This window comes from Citrus clementina, unplaced genomic scaffold (assembly GCF_000493195.1).
Source record: "Citrus clementina cultivar Clemenules unplaced genomic scaffold, Citrus_clementina_v1.0 scaffold_2, whole genome shotgun sequence".
Taxonomy (NCBI): domain Eukaryota; kingdom Viridiplantae; phylum Streptophyta; class Magnoliopsida; order Sapindales; family Rutaceae; genus Citrus; species Citrus x clementina.
In genome coordinates this window covers 7,934,385-7,950,818 of record NW_006262688.1, presented here as the reverse complement: position 1 = coordinate 7,950,818, position 16,434 = coordinate 7,934,385, and the positions used below count along the sequence as shown (strand labels likewise).

The following is a 16,434-nucleotide window of genomic DNA, read 5'->3' as shown; positions in this document are numbered from 1 at the left end:
GTTCTTCATGTGTGGGTTTGAGAAGAAAGAAGAAAAATGAATAAAGGAGTAAATTGGAATTAAATTTAAAATTTAATGGGTCTTGAAAGTAAAAATGTGATTTTTAAAATTTCATGATGAGTGTATTGAGAAATTGGGTGGAGAGAGTATTTTTGTGGGTTTAAATAGTCCCACCCCTTTTCAAAATATGATTTTGAAAATTACTTTTATACTTAATATAATTTTATATATTTCCTCATATATATTATAAAAATTCAAAATTATCATTATTAATTAAGAAATATAATCATTATTTGTAAAGAGAATATTATTGTTACTAACTATATTGAAATAACAAAATAAAATAAAATGAGTAATATAAATATTTATTTTAGTTATTGATGATTTTATATATACAGACACACACACACAAAAATAAAAATATTTTATATACATGTTTATATAAGTATAAATAAATTTTATTCAACATTATATCTAATTCAGCCATTTATATTCTTACAATAATTTAATTGTAAAATTTACTAAATACACACGACTGCTCTTAAAATTGACAATACTTTTAAAAATAAATTTTACTAAATGTTTAACCGGTTTCCGTACGTAGCTGATTATTATTACAACATAGTTAATGAAAATTATTTTTAAAACTACAATATTACTGAAATAAACCGCAGTATCCCCTATAGCATTTGCATAATTGACACTTTCTACCTGAAAAAATTGGAGGCACTTGATTTCCAGACAACTCTCTTCCATTATCAACTTAAGATCCGTTAACCTAAGAATAGAATTTCCAATAATATATATGATTATCTGTAAACATTCGTAGAAATGAAGTCCTTAGTAGATTTTTCGTCACCTAATTTAGGTAAAAAATTGCTTAAATTCAAAGTCATAAATCAAATTGTTGTGTTGCGCAACGAACCGCTCATTCATTGTTTGTCAAACGAAAATGCTGGCAATGACGACGTTGATAGCCAACAGAAATTAAATCTGTGTTCACATGTAGAATAAACGCACCCAATGAATATATGGGTGAGGTTATTTACACTCTAAAAAATATATATATATATTTTGAATACTTTAATTTTAATAAAAATATATATATAATACAAGTATACTCATCATATAAATTATGAATATTACATAATTATTTTGAATACTCATTTGTCATACTGATTATTCAAATGTATCATTCTCATATTTTTAAACCTTAAATTTTTTTTTCAAAATTTTAATTAATACTTAGATGAGAAATGAGGAAATCAATATTATAAAAAAAATTGACTAGAAAATATATATCATATTCTTTTTAAAAAAATAACATTAAAAAGTACTGTAAACTGCCATTGTTTTTTCCCCCTTTAACCCTCCTCCTTCTACTCCTTTTTCTTTTTTTTTTTCTTGGTGGTATTTATGGAATAATTTTTACTATTATGTTCTCCTTGCAATTTATCTTAAATGTAAAATCCAATATTTTACCGAAATAAATTAAAAATTAATATCACAATGCAACACAACACGTAAAATGTTTCTGATTAAAAAAAGAAGAAGAAGAAATTGCACCATACAATAACGCAACGGACAATCATGATTCATGAAAATGGGTTAACCGATAAATATCCATTGAGAAAAAAAAAATTAAAAAAAGGTCTGTACACATTGATGACTGTGGGCTATGCATCAATTTCAGTTAATTTTCTACTAAACTACCCTTTTGAGTACCGTGAAACGCCCGATATGGTTCAGGTACAATCGTAAATTATTGAAAGCCTACATTTCCAAGCAGTCGAATGAAACGATACAACATACCAGTGATAACCGATCACTGGACATCTGACCAGCTAACATGTAATTATTTCAGAGTTAAAAGCAAGGAAATACTGTACAACTATGGATCAAATACAAGGTGTCCAGCTTACTGGCTACAGCGAGGCCTCAAGGTTCCGTCCCAGCCTTGCCAAATGCTGTTGATGCTTCGCAGCAGCTGCCTTATCAGCAGCTTCACGTTTAAGTGCCCTCTTTGCCCGTCGCCCTGTTGTGACTTTTGCAACTTCTTTCTTCTTGGGCTCGCGAGAGGAACTGGCACCCACGTCCTGAGAGTTTGGACGGCAAACAGGCCTTGCTTCTTGACGCCCTGCCCTAACATATCCATTATCACCCCACCTTCGGTTACCAATACGAAGACTTGATGAACTGCGGAAGTAAACTTCATCCAGATCATCCTCTTCATCCTCGTAGGAATAATCATCTTCCAGATCATCTTGTACCACTACATGATCCTCCACAATCAAAGGTTTAAACCACGTGGCTCTAAGAAGTAAGCACACACTCTCCTCGAACATGTAATCACTGATGCTGTTATATGACAAAGTATTAATGAGTGACAATTTTCCATACAAACATAAACTTAAGGAACTGAGTAATCGCATTTAAAAGTTACATTTCTTTACCACCCACTTTAAGGTTACATACGTTTATAACAAAGTTCTGAATTGGGTTAAATTATTACCAATTACTTCTGTTTCCCCCTTTTTTTGGCCATATCGTATATTAGTTATCAAAATTGTGTGTGTTTAGGATCCCGTATCTAAAAAACAACTTGAAAGGGTTTGGTGATTGTTACCTGCCATCAAGGGAACGGTGAACATGGAGGAACTCAAATGGATGTTTACACTGTGGGCAGGTTGGATTCCTAACATACGAGGCCCATCGAAGGATGCAAGTTGCACTGCACAGAACAAAGAAAGAACGTCCATTAATGCTACCATTTCATGTCGTTGACTCAAAACATTTGGGGGAAAAAATCCATCAACTTTCCATCCTACATGATTCTTTCTATGAAGTCAAAATAATCATTTTTTTTCCCCTCAATTACAAGGAGAAGATAAAAAATAGAATATACGAATTAGTTCCAAGAGCCGGTTGTACCATGCTCGTTACGGAAAGTGACATTCTAGCTCTTATTATATGATATAAGAATTTACAAAATATCTTGGATTCCATATAATTTTCATACAAGAGATGGTAAGCTGAAAACCCCACATATTAAATCATAGTCCTGCATAGAACTCTAACCTATAATATGAAGATGATCAACGAGTCTTCATATATGTCACAGTTCCAAAACCAACAAGTCATGAGGCTGATTATATTAAGGAAACCTCTAACTACGAGACAACACAAATAGATTGATTCTTGCAACAGCATTTTTGAGTTTTTCAAAATTTTCTCCTTTTTTACCAGAACAAATGCCTAAGAAAACCAAAAAATAAACAAGCAGATTGTCTCTGTAATTTGAATTAACAAGTTCTATTACTAAAAAAAGGGTAACAAGGAAAAAAAAATCCAAAAAATAAACATATTGAAAGTCCATTTCAATTGCATGGCACAACATTAAATTGAAGAATTGACTGTACAAAGAAGGTCCAACAATATATAGGTATGAAAAGGAAATTGAATCCAAACCACAAAACTAAAAGCATACTTCACTCGTGTGTACAAACTACACGTTGATACTCATTTACCATCAAATATTGCAGCATTGATTACCGAAGAAGCTTCCAACATAAACGGGGACATCTGAGAACTTATCTGGTTTTAATTCCAGTCTAGTCACCTTTGGGTTTAAATCCCTTCTAGTCAAATATAACAATATCTCTCCAAAATAACTCTTTAAATATAAATGACTCCCATGCCAAAACAAACAGCAGCTTTGTCATGCTTCGTAACCAAAAAATACTGACCAACTCAATATTCCACAGAGGAACACAAATCCACATAAAACGTTAGTTTTTATCTTCACAGAACGGCCTAAAGCATAGATGATAGTCATCACAAATTCGTGAAACAAAACAAATGGGTAAAAGTGAATAACCTAACCAGAAAAACAAAAAGATCAACAGAAAGGAAAAGAATAGCAAGTAAAAAGGAAAACTCAACATAAGCATAAGAACAGCATGGCTCTGAAAATAAAAACCTGAACTCTATTGTCCTTAGTTGTTTCTCAAGACCCTTTATGAGTCACTCAAACATACAAGCAATGTGAGACACTAAAGCAAGTATCACTTAGAGCTCAAGAAAGGATAAAGAACTGCAAAGTGTACCAACTACGGAAAACTTCGAACTCTAATCAAATACCAGTCAATAGACAAGGCAGCCATTTCAAACATAAAACAGAACAAGGTTAAAGTGGGGGCCAAAATGCCCAATCAGATGGTAAACCATACATTTAACTGTGATCAATTTTTGCCTCACTTCAGTTATCTCCCTCTTAAGCAAAAATTGAAACCTAACCGGCTAACCCTGCCAATAACCTAACAACTTCTTCAGAACCACACAATCCTAGATATCCTAAAACATACATTCTCTAGGGGAAAAAGTCCAAGGCAACAATGTAAATAATCAAAGACTACTAAACAGAAATATTTTATATTACAAGCAAAAGAATTAGGTAACTAGAGACATGAGAGGAACCAGCGGATGTCCATCAGAGAAACTGTAGACAAGAAAACAATTCAAAGAATGCCCCCAAGGCAAGCTCTATCAAAGTTACATATGCAACAGACATAGTAGGGTAAAAGCTTGTTTAGTCCCTATATTATGAAGTTAGTGTCCATTTAGTCCCTGTATTTTTAAAAACACCTCAAAACGTCCTTGCTACTAAATATTGACTCTTATGCCATTATTTTTTTTATTTTTAACTTGCTTTTACAATATTACATTTTTACAATAATGTTTCTTTTGTGGATATTAATAAAAAATTAAATTATCAAATTAAACTCAAAAATAAAATAAAAACAAAAAAAGGTATATATTAATTTTTGTGAAAGCTCACGTATGTCTAAAAAATTAATATCGTAAAAAATTACATTATCAATTTTTTTAGAAAAATTAATATTTTAACTCAAGAGTGTGTTCCACAAAAATTAATATATTTTATTTTATTTTATTTTATTTTTTGGTGTTAAACTGGTAATTTATTTTTTTCTTTTTAATAATGTCTAAAAAAATTATTATAATAGGGTTATTTTTTTCTTTTTAATAATGTCTAAAAATTATTATAATAGGGCAATATTATAAAAATAAGTTAAAAGGAACAAAAGATAATGGCAAAAGTGTCAATAATTTAATGGTATGGATGGTTTGAGGTATTTTTAAAAATATAGGGACTAAACGGACACTAACTTCAAAATATAGGGACTAAACGAGCTTTTACCCGACATAGTATTATGGCGGAGAAACTCCAATAAACACTCATCATGATGCTTGACAAGAGAATTATTCAACAACTAACAGCTACAGGGCCTAAGTTCAACTAAAACATATACTTGCATCAAAGCCAAGTCCACACTCCATATATGCTTACATAAACCATATTTTCTCAATTCTTACTGCATTTAACTTAATTTATTTTGATTTATTTATTCAATGAAAATTTATTTTGATTGCAAATTCTTCTATCATTGGTTAAAATTATTTAAATACTAGATACATAAATACACTCATATGCCGAGTACGAAGGGTGAGAGAGAGAGAGAAGAGTTGCAGTAACAGCAAGATAGTTAAGATTTGTGACCTCGAATCCAAGGCCTATTTCAGATGTCCCTAAACACTCTTAACTTATCAAATGCGCTAATAAATAATCTTCACAGGAAGATAGGGCATAATAATTTGTGATGCATAAACTCCATTCCGAATAACACAGCAAAAAGATGAGAGATTTGATTAGAACAAACCAGTAAGCGTGCTCGCAACCTTTTACAAGAGCCGTTTCCTGGAGAACTGTCTTGTCCAAGCATATCGCGCAAACCCCTCCATGATTCCCAAACCCCATTTCGCGATTGTCTGCTTTACTTTGCATTTCTCCCTAAAAATGAGAGGAAAAAAATCCAACTGTATAACTTCAACACTAGAATGAAATAAAGATGAACCTACAATCACAACCAATCAATGATGAATGACCAAAGCTTAAAAATGGTTTCTCTAAACAGCAAACTAACAACAACATTGATCCCCAAAACATCGAAATTCGCTTCAATTCATTACTTCACAGAATCAAACCCAAAAAGGGCAAAAAGAAGAAGCAAATTTTGCATCATAAATGTACAAAATGTTGGAACCTGAGAGACTTTTAAAACATTTTGAGTGCAATCTCTATTCTCTCAATAATCCCACGATTTTTCCAGAGCCAAAACTAAGCACTAACGTTGTGTTTCGTACCTGATAAAAAGCAGGGAAATTTTTTTAAAAAATAGAAAACAAGACACAAAACAAAAGATTCAATCTTGATTTTTTCTTTCATTAATACCTAAAACAGAAACCGACCATTTTCAAATCTATAAACAATACTCACAATTTCTCCGAATATCAAACAAAACAGCCGCACATATTTTCTCAGAGACCAAAACAGATGAAAAATATAACAAAAATAACAACTAATATCTATTCAATTTTAATAGATCTGCAAGTAGAATCCTAAGGGAATAAAAAGTAAAAAATAAAAAATAAATAAAGAAGGTACCTGATCCGAAATGGATAAATTGTCAAGACCCTTGACTAGCTCTTCACCGTCGATCTTGCTAACCGAAGAAGTCATGATGATGATGACAATCAGATAACAAAAATTATAACAAAAGGGGGAGTTTGAATTCTGCTTGTTCTATAATATAACTAGTAATTTAAAATTTGAAAGAAATTTTTTGTACAGAAAAGATATGCTTCAGAATTATTCTGATTCCAATAGCGCGAAAAGGAAGATCCTCTTGTTTTGGGGTATCAAAGGCCCAAACAGTTTGGCTTGGATGTGGTTGACATAAATACTTGGCTTTCCTTTTTTTTTTTTTTTTTTGACTTTTTTGAGACAAAATAACATTTGTATCCCTATTATTCTGTAAAATCACACAAAGAAAAGAGATAATTCACATACGAGTACTTTTTTTTTTAAGTACTAATATATTACGATCAGAATTCTACTAATATTTATAATTAAATAGTTAGATAAAATCTAATTCAACTTACTAACTTAACATGATATCTAATACAAATAACTGTATTTTGGTGATTAAAATTTAATAAAATTATTAAATAGATTATGTCTATATTAATCTAATTAATAATTATATCTGTTCAGATTTAAAATTTTTGGCACGATAACTCATATTATTTAATCTATTATAATATATTGACTCATATTTTAGTTAACAGGCATGTGTTACACTTGTCAGATGTTTGAAACTCATTTGTTATACAATTGTCGATGTTAGGTCATCATTTTAATTAATAGGTTGATTGTTTTTGTTATATAATCGGAATGCAGGTACTCATGTGTTATTATCCTTTTATTTTATGTTTTGTTTTTCTTTCTCCAATTTAACGGGGTGATGTACGATAAGTTGACAGGTTAGCCCTAAGATGCCACGTGGGATGTTAAAGTCTCAACACGTTTTGAGTTTTTTTATTTAATTATTATTAATACTTTTACCAATCGAAAGTGACGGGCTCTTGAGGGTTCCAAGTATTATATTAAGGTGAAAGGTAAGAGTTCTGTTCTATTCTTTTTTTTTTTTTATTTAACGAGACTATGGTTTAAATTATAATTTATATTATATGATATTATAATTGATATTTATAAATCAGATTATTATTGAAATTAATTTATATTAATATTAATAAAACTCTGCTTAAATTTTTAATTCTTACAAATATGCAAGAGATGTCTGCTTTTCACTCTTAAGTAAAAATTATTGTAAGAGTTTTGTTCTATTCTAAATTGGCGGTTCGAGGATTGTTGAAAGACACCGACTAAACAGTAACACTCGGCTTATGGGACTTTTCCCTTTCATTAGTATTTTCAGTGTTCGGTTTCATCTAACTGAGCTTTCAATATTAGCCTTGGGCTTTAATAGTAATTTACTACACTTGTCAATTTTTTAAACTTTAAAGTTATACTTTTTATTGAAACTGTAATTTCTTTAGGATTTGGATACTCTTCTCATCCGAGCACCACGAGCTTTTAACAATGAGTAATGATTCAGCCATAAACTTTTGTGCAAACTTATTTTGTACAAACTGATGTGGCATGAGAAAATTGGTTGAATTAAATATCACTTGGCCCACATGATTTGTTTTTATTCATTTATATTTTCATTCAACCAATGAATTAATGCCACGTCAGTTTGTACAAAATAAGTTTGTACAAGAGTTTGTGGCTGTATCATTACTCTTTAACAATATTAATTCTTCACCTTATAATGAGGTTTTTTTTTGGCTATTAATTTTGTACTTTTGCTCATATAAATGGAGTTATATTCTAAACCTCTTTTATCATTTTTAAGAGATATTGTCGATTGAATAGATCAACAGTTACGAGGAATATTATCATTACATAACATCATATTAACTGTGGTAATGCTACACTTTTCTAATGATATTTAAAAGAACTCATTTCATGTGGTATTGTCAAGTAGATGATGAAAATTTATTATTTAATAAACGAATATACATCCCATAATTTAAATGAAATATCTTGAAATATCAATAATTAATACTTCAACTTAATCAATGAATATCGGTTCACTTAGTGACTGATTTCTCTTTGTTCTGCTTCATTTTCCCCTTTAATAAAATTTTCGACAGACTCATATACAGATACGCAATTTTTTTTTCCATATAATAACAAGTGAGATATTTCTTAAGAATACCTTTTTGCCCGTACACAAATTTTAGAAGTGTAAAAATCAACTACCATCGATGGATGGCGTAAAAATCTTGATATTTTTTATTTATTTGATTATATAACAAATAAAAAGGACTTGTATATTACTGTTAGAGTGCAATTTATGAATAGTTTTGCATTGTTTACTTCCTTTAATATCGATGTTTTGCACTTAATAATAGTGATTTACTTGTATTTTATTTTTGTAGGTGCAATTCTATTGATTGGTGCTAAAATTGAGGTACAAGATGATGTTTGAGGATGATTGTTTTCCAGAAAAAAATTATGAGCTTTAGAAGAACTTTGTTGATAAGGCGTCGGCGCGTGCTGTCAACTAAGGACCTGCAGTTTTTATTTTAAAGTGTTTTATCTTTTTGGTTATTTTTGTAATTTTGAATTTAATATTTAGATAATATTTTAGATATTAGTAATTTATTTTTGGAGAAACTCTATAAGAGGAAAGGGACGTGAAAAACAAAGGGAGTAGATTTTTTAGGAGAGAAGAAAAAGAAACCATAGATCTAAATTTTTCTCTTCTCTCTGTGAAGAACTAAACCTATTATTCTAGTTGAAGGTTAATAAAGCTTTGATTCATCATTACTGTGAGATCTTTCTTATGCTTTAATTGTTTTATTGCTTTTTGGGTACTTGCTTATTCTCTAAATTATTGCCATAATTATGTTTGTTAATTAGATAATTGGCCACTATTTAATTATCAACTTAATCTATTGTCAATTAAAAGATTCATCGTATGAAGATTTTAATGTTTGTGACAAATAGCATAGCAGTGCGTTGTGTTATGAGAATAAACAATATAATTTAAATGAACCATCGCATGCGTTTGTTGATTAGGATTTGGGTCTTTCTGATTTTTTAGGCTATCAATTGATTAAACCTTATGATCGTATCTAGGGTTGTCTATTGATTAGGAAAATAATCAATGGTCGTACCTTGATTATCGATTAGTTAAGGAGAGATTGGCTATTAGAGGGTCTCGGTAGCTATAACCGGTCTATTCATAAGTAGTAATGATTTATATTTGAATCAATGATCAATAGTCGAATCAAGCTGAGTTAATTTATTTAACCAAAGTTTTTCCCAATTTGAATTACAATTTTAATTTGCATTCTTGTTATTTTAATTTGATTTTTATTATTGTCAACAATCCCCCCATTTTGCATTTTATATTTTAAAAAGATTTAAATAATTACCGATCTCTGTGGATATGACCCTACTCAATCACTATACACAATTTATTTAGAGTATGTATTTATTTTTGCTGGTTTCGACAACCATCAATTACAATAAGTGTGTGTTTTGTATTATATATCTAATAGATATAAGTACTTATTTGATCACACAAGCCTTTTTAAATTTTTTGTTGTTATTTTTTTTTTAAATATAATTTTTGAAGATTGAATAAGTTATTCTAACTCTACTAGTAAAAGCTTAAACTTTGGGTTTATGGGAGTAGTTTTAAAATGTTAAATTATTTAGGCTCCCTTTGATACAACTTTTCAAATAGGATTTATTTAAGTAAATAATTTACAAATAGAGCTCTTATCTAAAAATTTTTAGTTGTTTAGTTGTTACTAAAAGTTTTTTTTATTAAAAATTATAAAATTACTTTTATAGATACGTTTTTTAGAGTTATGAAAAAATGAAATATAATTGTCAAATAAGTAAATGATATTTTAAACATTTTAATATAAAAAAACTTTCAACCTCTACTCCCAAAAACCTAAAATTTGAGCTTTTCCAGTAGAGGTAAAATAACTTACTTATTAATCTTTAAAAACTCTACTAAAAAAATAATCAAAAAACAACAAACAAAATTTATAAGAGTTTATGAAATTAAATAAACATTTATGACTATTAGATAAGTCATACTAAAATTTTCTTTGTTTGTTTGACAAGCTTTTTTAAAACATTGAAAAGCTTTGCTAATTTCATTTCTTTAACATAAGTTTAAAAAATTTAGTTATTAAAGTAATTTCATAATTTTTAATAAAAGCTCTAATTAATAACCAAAGAACTAACTTTTTTTTAAAGTTTTATAAAAGAAAACTCTATTTAAACAACTCTATTTGAAAAATTATACCAGACAGAATCTAACTATAATTAATATTTTAATCGATTTACCTAGAATACATTTGACCAAATAATTTTTGAAAGATTTTATTTAGATTGACGATATTTACACTCTAAAAACTATTCCAAACACTTATTTATTTTGAACTCTCATTCATTAAATTTAAAAAATTAACTTTTTTTCCCTATGCCCTCATTAAAGTTCCAAACATACCCTCAATACTTTCTCTTTATTTGTTAGTACATTCACGGCTCATTGGTTATTAAATTTATTTTTTTCCCTGTAAAATTAAAAAAAAAACATTTTTCTGTTTTTTTCTTTTTACCCAGAATCGAAATAAAAAATAAGCAACTTTAATCTAGTAAATGATGAAGTTTTCCATCATTTAATTGATTTCAATGCCTTTACAGAACACTAACCTATCGTGGGATTTAATAATTGAATCACATGTGTCTCTGTAATGAGAAACAAAATGCAAAAATTTGATTGAATTTGAAAAACACTTGATTAGTTTTTGATAATTGAACTTTTGGAAGTTATGCGTTTGATATTGAGAATTAAAAATAGGATTTAAAATTCTCTAGTTTTACAATATTTCATAATTGACATTTTTTAATGTTAAAATGTCTTTAATAGTAAACAACACTATGATATATTTATAACATAATTTAAAAAAAATGATAAAAAATTGATTTAGATAACATTTACTTTTTATTTAAAAGCCGGAATATTCATCCTCCCACTATTTATTAAGAAAAAAACTAAAAAAAAAAAAAATTCTAGTTGGTTTTAAATTTAAACAAAACCCTTCGGCTCCACAGTCCTCCGGACCCTGCAATTTTTTCGTAAGCTGCAGAACCATTTTAATGGAGCAGGACGCAGACCCATCAATTAATCGTACCCAAACAACTGAAACGTCGTCGCCTGAGAACATCGACGCGCTGCTAGCGGTTTCATTCTTCACTCTCTCTGCTGGTTATACAACTTCACTTTTGAAATTTACTTAATCGTTTTGACTTTGAAACTGACAGGCTGCTAGATATGATGACATTGAAGATGTAATAAGCTTAGCATCTGCTGGTGTCCCTCTTGATTCTAAAGATTCTCAAGGCCGAACAGGTCATCTTTATTGTTGCCTCTTGTTTGTATCGCTACGAATGTGTCTGTTGCTTCTTGGGTTGTTTCTATTTTTTCAAAGCATGATTTCATAGGTTTCGAGTTAGAATATGGAATTTTGTTATTTTGTTATTACGTTGTTATGAATGAAACCATTCAAAAATAGACAAAGCAGTTATGTTTTCCAGGTGCATTGTATTGGTGATTTTGTGGGTTGTTTCGGAAGAAAAGATAGCGAGGGTTTTGTATGATTCTATAAAGAAAGATGCAAATTTTTGTGGACACCATACGAGTTATTAACTTCTCTTCCGGGCTTCCTTTGAGGAAGTTCATGGTGCTTTATTCTTTATTCATTTAAATTGGGAAGCAGTTTGAAGGGGTTTAGGTTGATTTTTTATATTTTTTTATCGTCCTTGATGCAGTTTCTTAAGGCTTTCTGAAACAGTTCGATTCTTCTTCATAGGCTAGATAGAATCAGTCCATATAAAATCTTCAACATATTGGGGATTTACCACATTTTAATCTGCTTTTGTGGAATGCATGTATGATTATGTTCTGCCAAATTTGGGGAAAAAAACAAAGGTTTATGCCGTCCTTTTTAATTTTTTTTGTTTTTTGTAGTTTCATGTATGTTGCACTTAATTGTATTGATGTTTGTGTCCAGCCCTTCATATGGCTTCTGCTAATGGACATCTTGGCATTGTGGAGTATCTTATCGGCAGAGGAGTGGTAAGCAATCTTAACGAGTATCAATTGACTACTACCATTCTCTTATATCACAACCAATCATTGCTATAACACAAGGTTCATTTGTTTGTTTGGTTTTCACCTAAGTAGCATGTCCTGGATCTTTCATTATCCTTTGTAGAATATCTTTCTGATTGCTGGATGTATCATATCCTGAATAGTGTGACCATTCATTCCTTCCATATAGAAAATAAAATTTCTGGTGTTGGTTTGCTGTCAAGATGGAATTTTATCTGATTGGAACTAAAGATATATGATAAGAAAAAGAAGGGATTATTCACTGTAGAATTTCTTTCATCAACGTGTAAGCATAAAAAAGATTTTATTATCTGATTTGCATCTCCCATATTGTAAAGATAATTACCGCTTGTGTTGCACGCCGCTAGTTAACCTTAGATTTACTGCACCACTAGTGTAGTTCAACAACACTTTCTCACAATTCATTCACTATTTGCTACTGTTTGTCTTTCTGAACATCTGCTGGAACCTAAAAGATCCTGCTTAGCTTAGTTTAGTGAGTATTCTGTAGTAAAATTTGTAAAAGATAGTGATGCCTTCTGCATTGGTGCTTAATTTTAGTATTTAGAATGCACCAAACTTCCAATAATGAGAGTGGATTTGTTTTTGTTTCTGTTTCATAAGTTAGCATCTTCTATATCACCGCCTGTATAGTGTTGGTTAATATACTCTAGTTACTATTTAATATGCTTTAGTATAGGTTGCCTAATTAAATAGGTTACCTATGGTAACATTTTACATTGATGTTTAACTTGGACAATTTTTGTGTGCTTGATTTTGAGCAATCAGCAATTTATTTATCTGCAGATACCGTTGAAGGTGAAATGGTATTGTCATCCTATTTAGGCTCTGTTTGGTGCAGTTTTTCAAATAAAGTTTATTCAAGTAGAGCATTTATCAAAATTGTTTTAGTTGTTTGGATGTCAATGAAAGCTTTTTATTAAAAATTGTAGAATTGCTTAAAAGTCAAGTTTTTAAAGTTATTTTATGAAATGAATGATATAAGATTAGGACATAAATAAAGGGTATTTTAAACAATTTAACCTTTTTAAAATTGCTCAACAACCTCTCAATATACAACCAACAATCAAAATTTTGAAAAGAGCTTTAAGAGTAAATAAGCACTTCTAGCCAACAGATAAGCCATACCAAGCATGCACTTAGCTGATCATCCTCCTACTTAGAAGAATATGTTATGTTTGACTATCGATGCTCCTCATATATGTACCCTTTTAAGGAAGACATTCCAAAAGAAGCTAATGGTTTGAATTTTGTTTAGATAAATTACTTACATGTTAGTTCACGATATTGGATTATTATGTGTCCTCCCAGGTTGTTGAGGGAGAGGCTTTTATAAGTGATCAAGACCTAAAGAAATAGAGTGGGCATTGTATAAATCCAAACCCTGGCAGTGATTGTTGCATTTCCTTGTCATTTTGATGTGACATTACTTGTGCAATATGTTCTCTTGATGAACAGCACATGGAATCGGTTTAAGTGAATTACATTATGGAAGCTAGATTGTCAGCAAAAAAGTAATCCTTGAGTGTCGAATGTATGATGAAATTTGAAATGTCCTGAATACATTCTATTTAGGTAAATACTACTAGTAACTGTAGAATTCTTTTTCAATTTTCTTTTAAATATTCCAAAAATACAGACTAAACCCGTCTTGACCTTGATGTGAGTAGGATTTGAACCGCAAACCTCTTGTACTCTACAAGAGCTCTTACAAGTTGAACCAAAAAGCACCATAAATAGTAATGGAAATTCCTTTTATATTTCTCTCTTAAGAATGAAACTGCCCTCCTATTTGCTTTCTTGCTTGTTATCATATATATGTATATATATATATTCAATATAAGTCTTAACCATGATGACATATATGTTCAAGGTAAGTGCATAGTGTTCATATTGTTGTCAAATATTTGAATTTACCTTTCTTTTTATTTCTTCCAAACATTGGATGATGAGTCTTGTTTGGTTTTCTTTGCTTTTCACGTTTTCCCCTTTACAGCTTTACTTTGGTATTCTGTAGCACAGTTTTGGAGATTATTTACTGCTTCTTTGTATGGTTGTCTCATAACATGTCTGTTTTTCTTTAATCCCCGTTTCTCTTAAGTCTACCTAGGACAGATTTGGACCAAAAAATATACTTTTAGTTTTTTGGTAATCGATGGAACTTTAAATTTTTCACTAGAAAACTTTGTTTTCTGATTTTGTACTCGAGCAGGATATCAATGCTTCTAATGACGAGAAGAACACACCTCTTCATTATGCTTGTCTCAATGGTCATACTGAGGTAATTACCGCAGTCCATATACACATGAATTTATAATTCATTTTATGAGCCCTTCAATAGACGATGACGGTCACAGGTGGCTAAGAAGTTGGTCCTGTCTGGAGCAAACATAAGTGTTCTAAACAGGTATCATCTCTAACCCATGGCCTAGAGTTTCATATATGTGTTTCTAATGTTCACAACATCTCCCCATATGTAATTGATATTTTGTCTGTGTGTGAATTTCAGCCATGAGCAGACTCCAATTGATGAGGCTTTGAGTAGGGGAAAGATGGACATTATTGATGCGATTAATACAGCAGTTGCACAATTGGAACTTGGTGGTGTCACGGTTTCTTAACTGTCTCTGATCGGTCCTTCGCTCGCCTTTTTGTGTCGGTGTGAAAATTTTGGTGATTCTTTAGGTTCATCCAGCAGTCTTGGTTCAAACTGTGTTAGTGCACGGAGAATCAGTAACTGTGAGAGGTTGCTTCTCAGTTCTTGAAATTATATAATTGAAGCTTTAAAGTGTTGCTTTTGTCCTCTTCCCTCAGAAAGGATCTCAATTATTTCTTGGCGCAAATTAAAATGGAGAATGGAGCAAATGGATTCTTTTAGGCAAAGTACAAAATCATGTGATAGTGTGATTAATTTAATGATGTAATTTAATGTGATTAATGTTATTTTATATTTTCATTCCTTTAAAATTTGTAACGTGATCATAATAATGTAATAATAATGCACGAGAGAATTATGAGAATTGTATTAGAAGTGGGGATCCCCATTTTGCAGTAGTGTTTCGAAATGAAGCAAAACTCCAATGTTGCCTTTGGAACGACAATCGTTTGCTCTAAAAGAGTTACGGTCGAGTTAAAAACTCTGTAAAAAATTATTTTATACAAATTAACGTGGCATACGTTATTTTTTTAAAATAAAAATTTTAAATAAAAAAAATATGTAGGACAAAAGGTATTTAATCTAATCAATTGAATTATATCACATCTATTGGTACAAAATAAGTTTGTAAGAGAGTTTATAATTCTATCATCAACCATTTAATGGGTCGTCACGCATTATATATCACATTATTTAGGATGAAATTAAAAGTAAAATGTTAGAATGTCTATCATTACTCGAACAAATTTATAGCTACAAAAGCATAAGTATTTACCTACATCTGCGAAGAACTTGTTTGGCTGCAGATTCCTTGTGCGAGTAAATTATAAACATATGAAAAAATGATACTAAAGAATATAGAAATCCTTGGTCCTTTTACTCTTACGGCAGTACTGGAATAATATCTTGAAACACCACCAAAATCAAACTCTCTGGATCAATTATAACTGAATTAAGAATATAAAACTAAAATAGAAAAAGTATTGGAGATTGAGGCACGAGTTAGGCAGCAAGTACAAAATTAAGCCCCATCCCATTACGAATTTAGGGAATATTTCTTCTCATTAC

General features: G+C 30.3%; 2 protein-coding genes across 2 annotated transcripts; one reads left to right on the top strand and one right to left on the bottom strand.

The window, feature by feature from the left end:
• Positions 1-1,594: 1,594 nt before the first annotated feature.
• Positions 1,595-6,775, bottom strand: LOC18050783. Its single transcript, XM_006446218.2, has 4 exons — positions 6,524-6,775; positions 5,739-5,869; positions 2,627-2,731; positions 1,595-2,358 (listed from the first exon to the last, which is right to left on the bottom strand). The coding sequence occupies exons 1-4, from the start codon at positions 6,596-6,598 to the stop codon at positions 1,926-1,928; spliced, it is 744 nt and encodes a 247-aa protein (XP_006446281.1). The 5' UTR covers positions 6,599-6,775; the 3' UTR covers positions 1,595-1,925.
• A 4,826-nt stretch (positions 6,776-11,601) lies between these two features.
• Positions 11,602-15,625, top strand: LOC18050782 (ankyrin repeat-containing protein P16F5.05c). The gene is made up of 6 exons (XM_006446217.2): positions 11,602-11,758; positions 11,840-11,927; positions 12,589-12,653; positions 14,923-14,991; positions 15,068-15,117; positions 15,220-15,625. The coding sequence occupies exons 1-6, from the start codon at positions 11,675-11,677 to the stop codon at positions 15,329-15,331; spliced, it is 468 nt and encodes a 155-aa protein (XP_006446280.2). The 5' UTR covers positions 11,602-11,674; the 3' UTR covers positions 15,332-15,625.
• Positions 15,626-16,434: the final 809 nt, after the last annotated feature.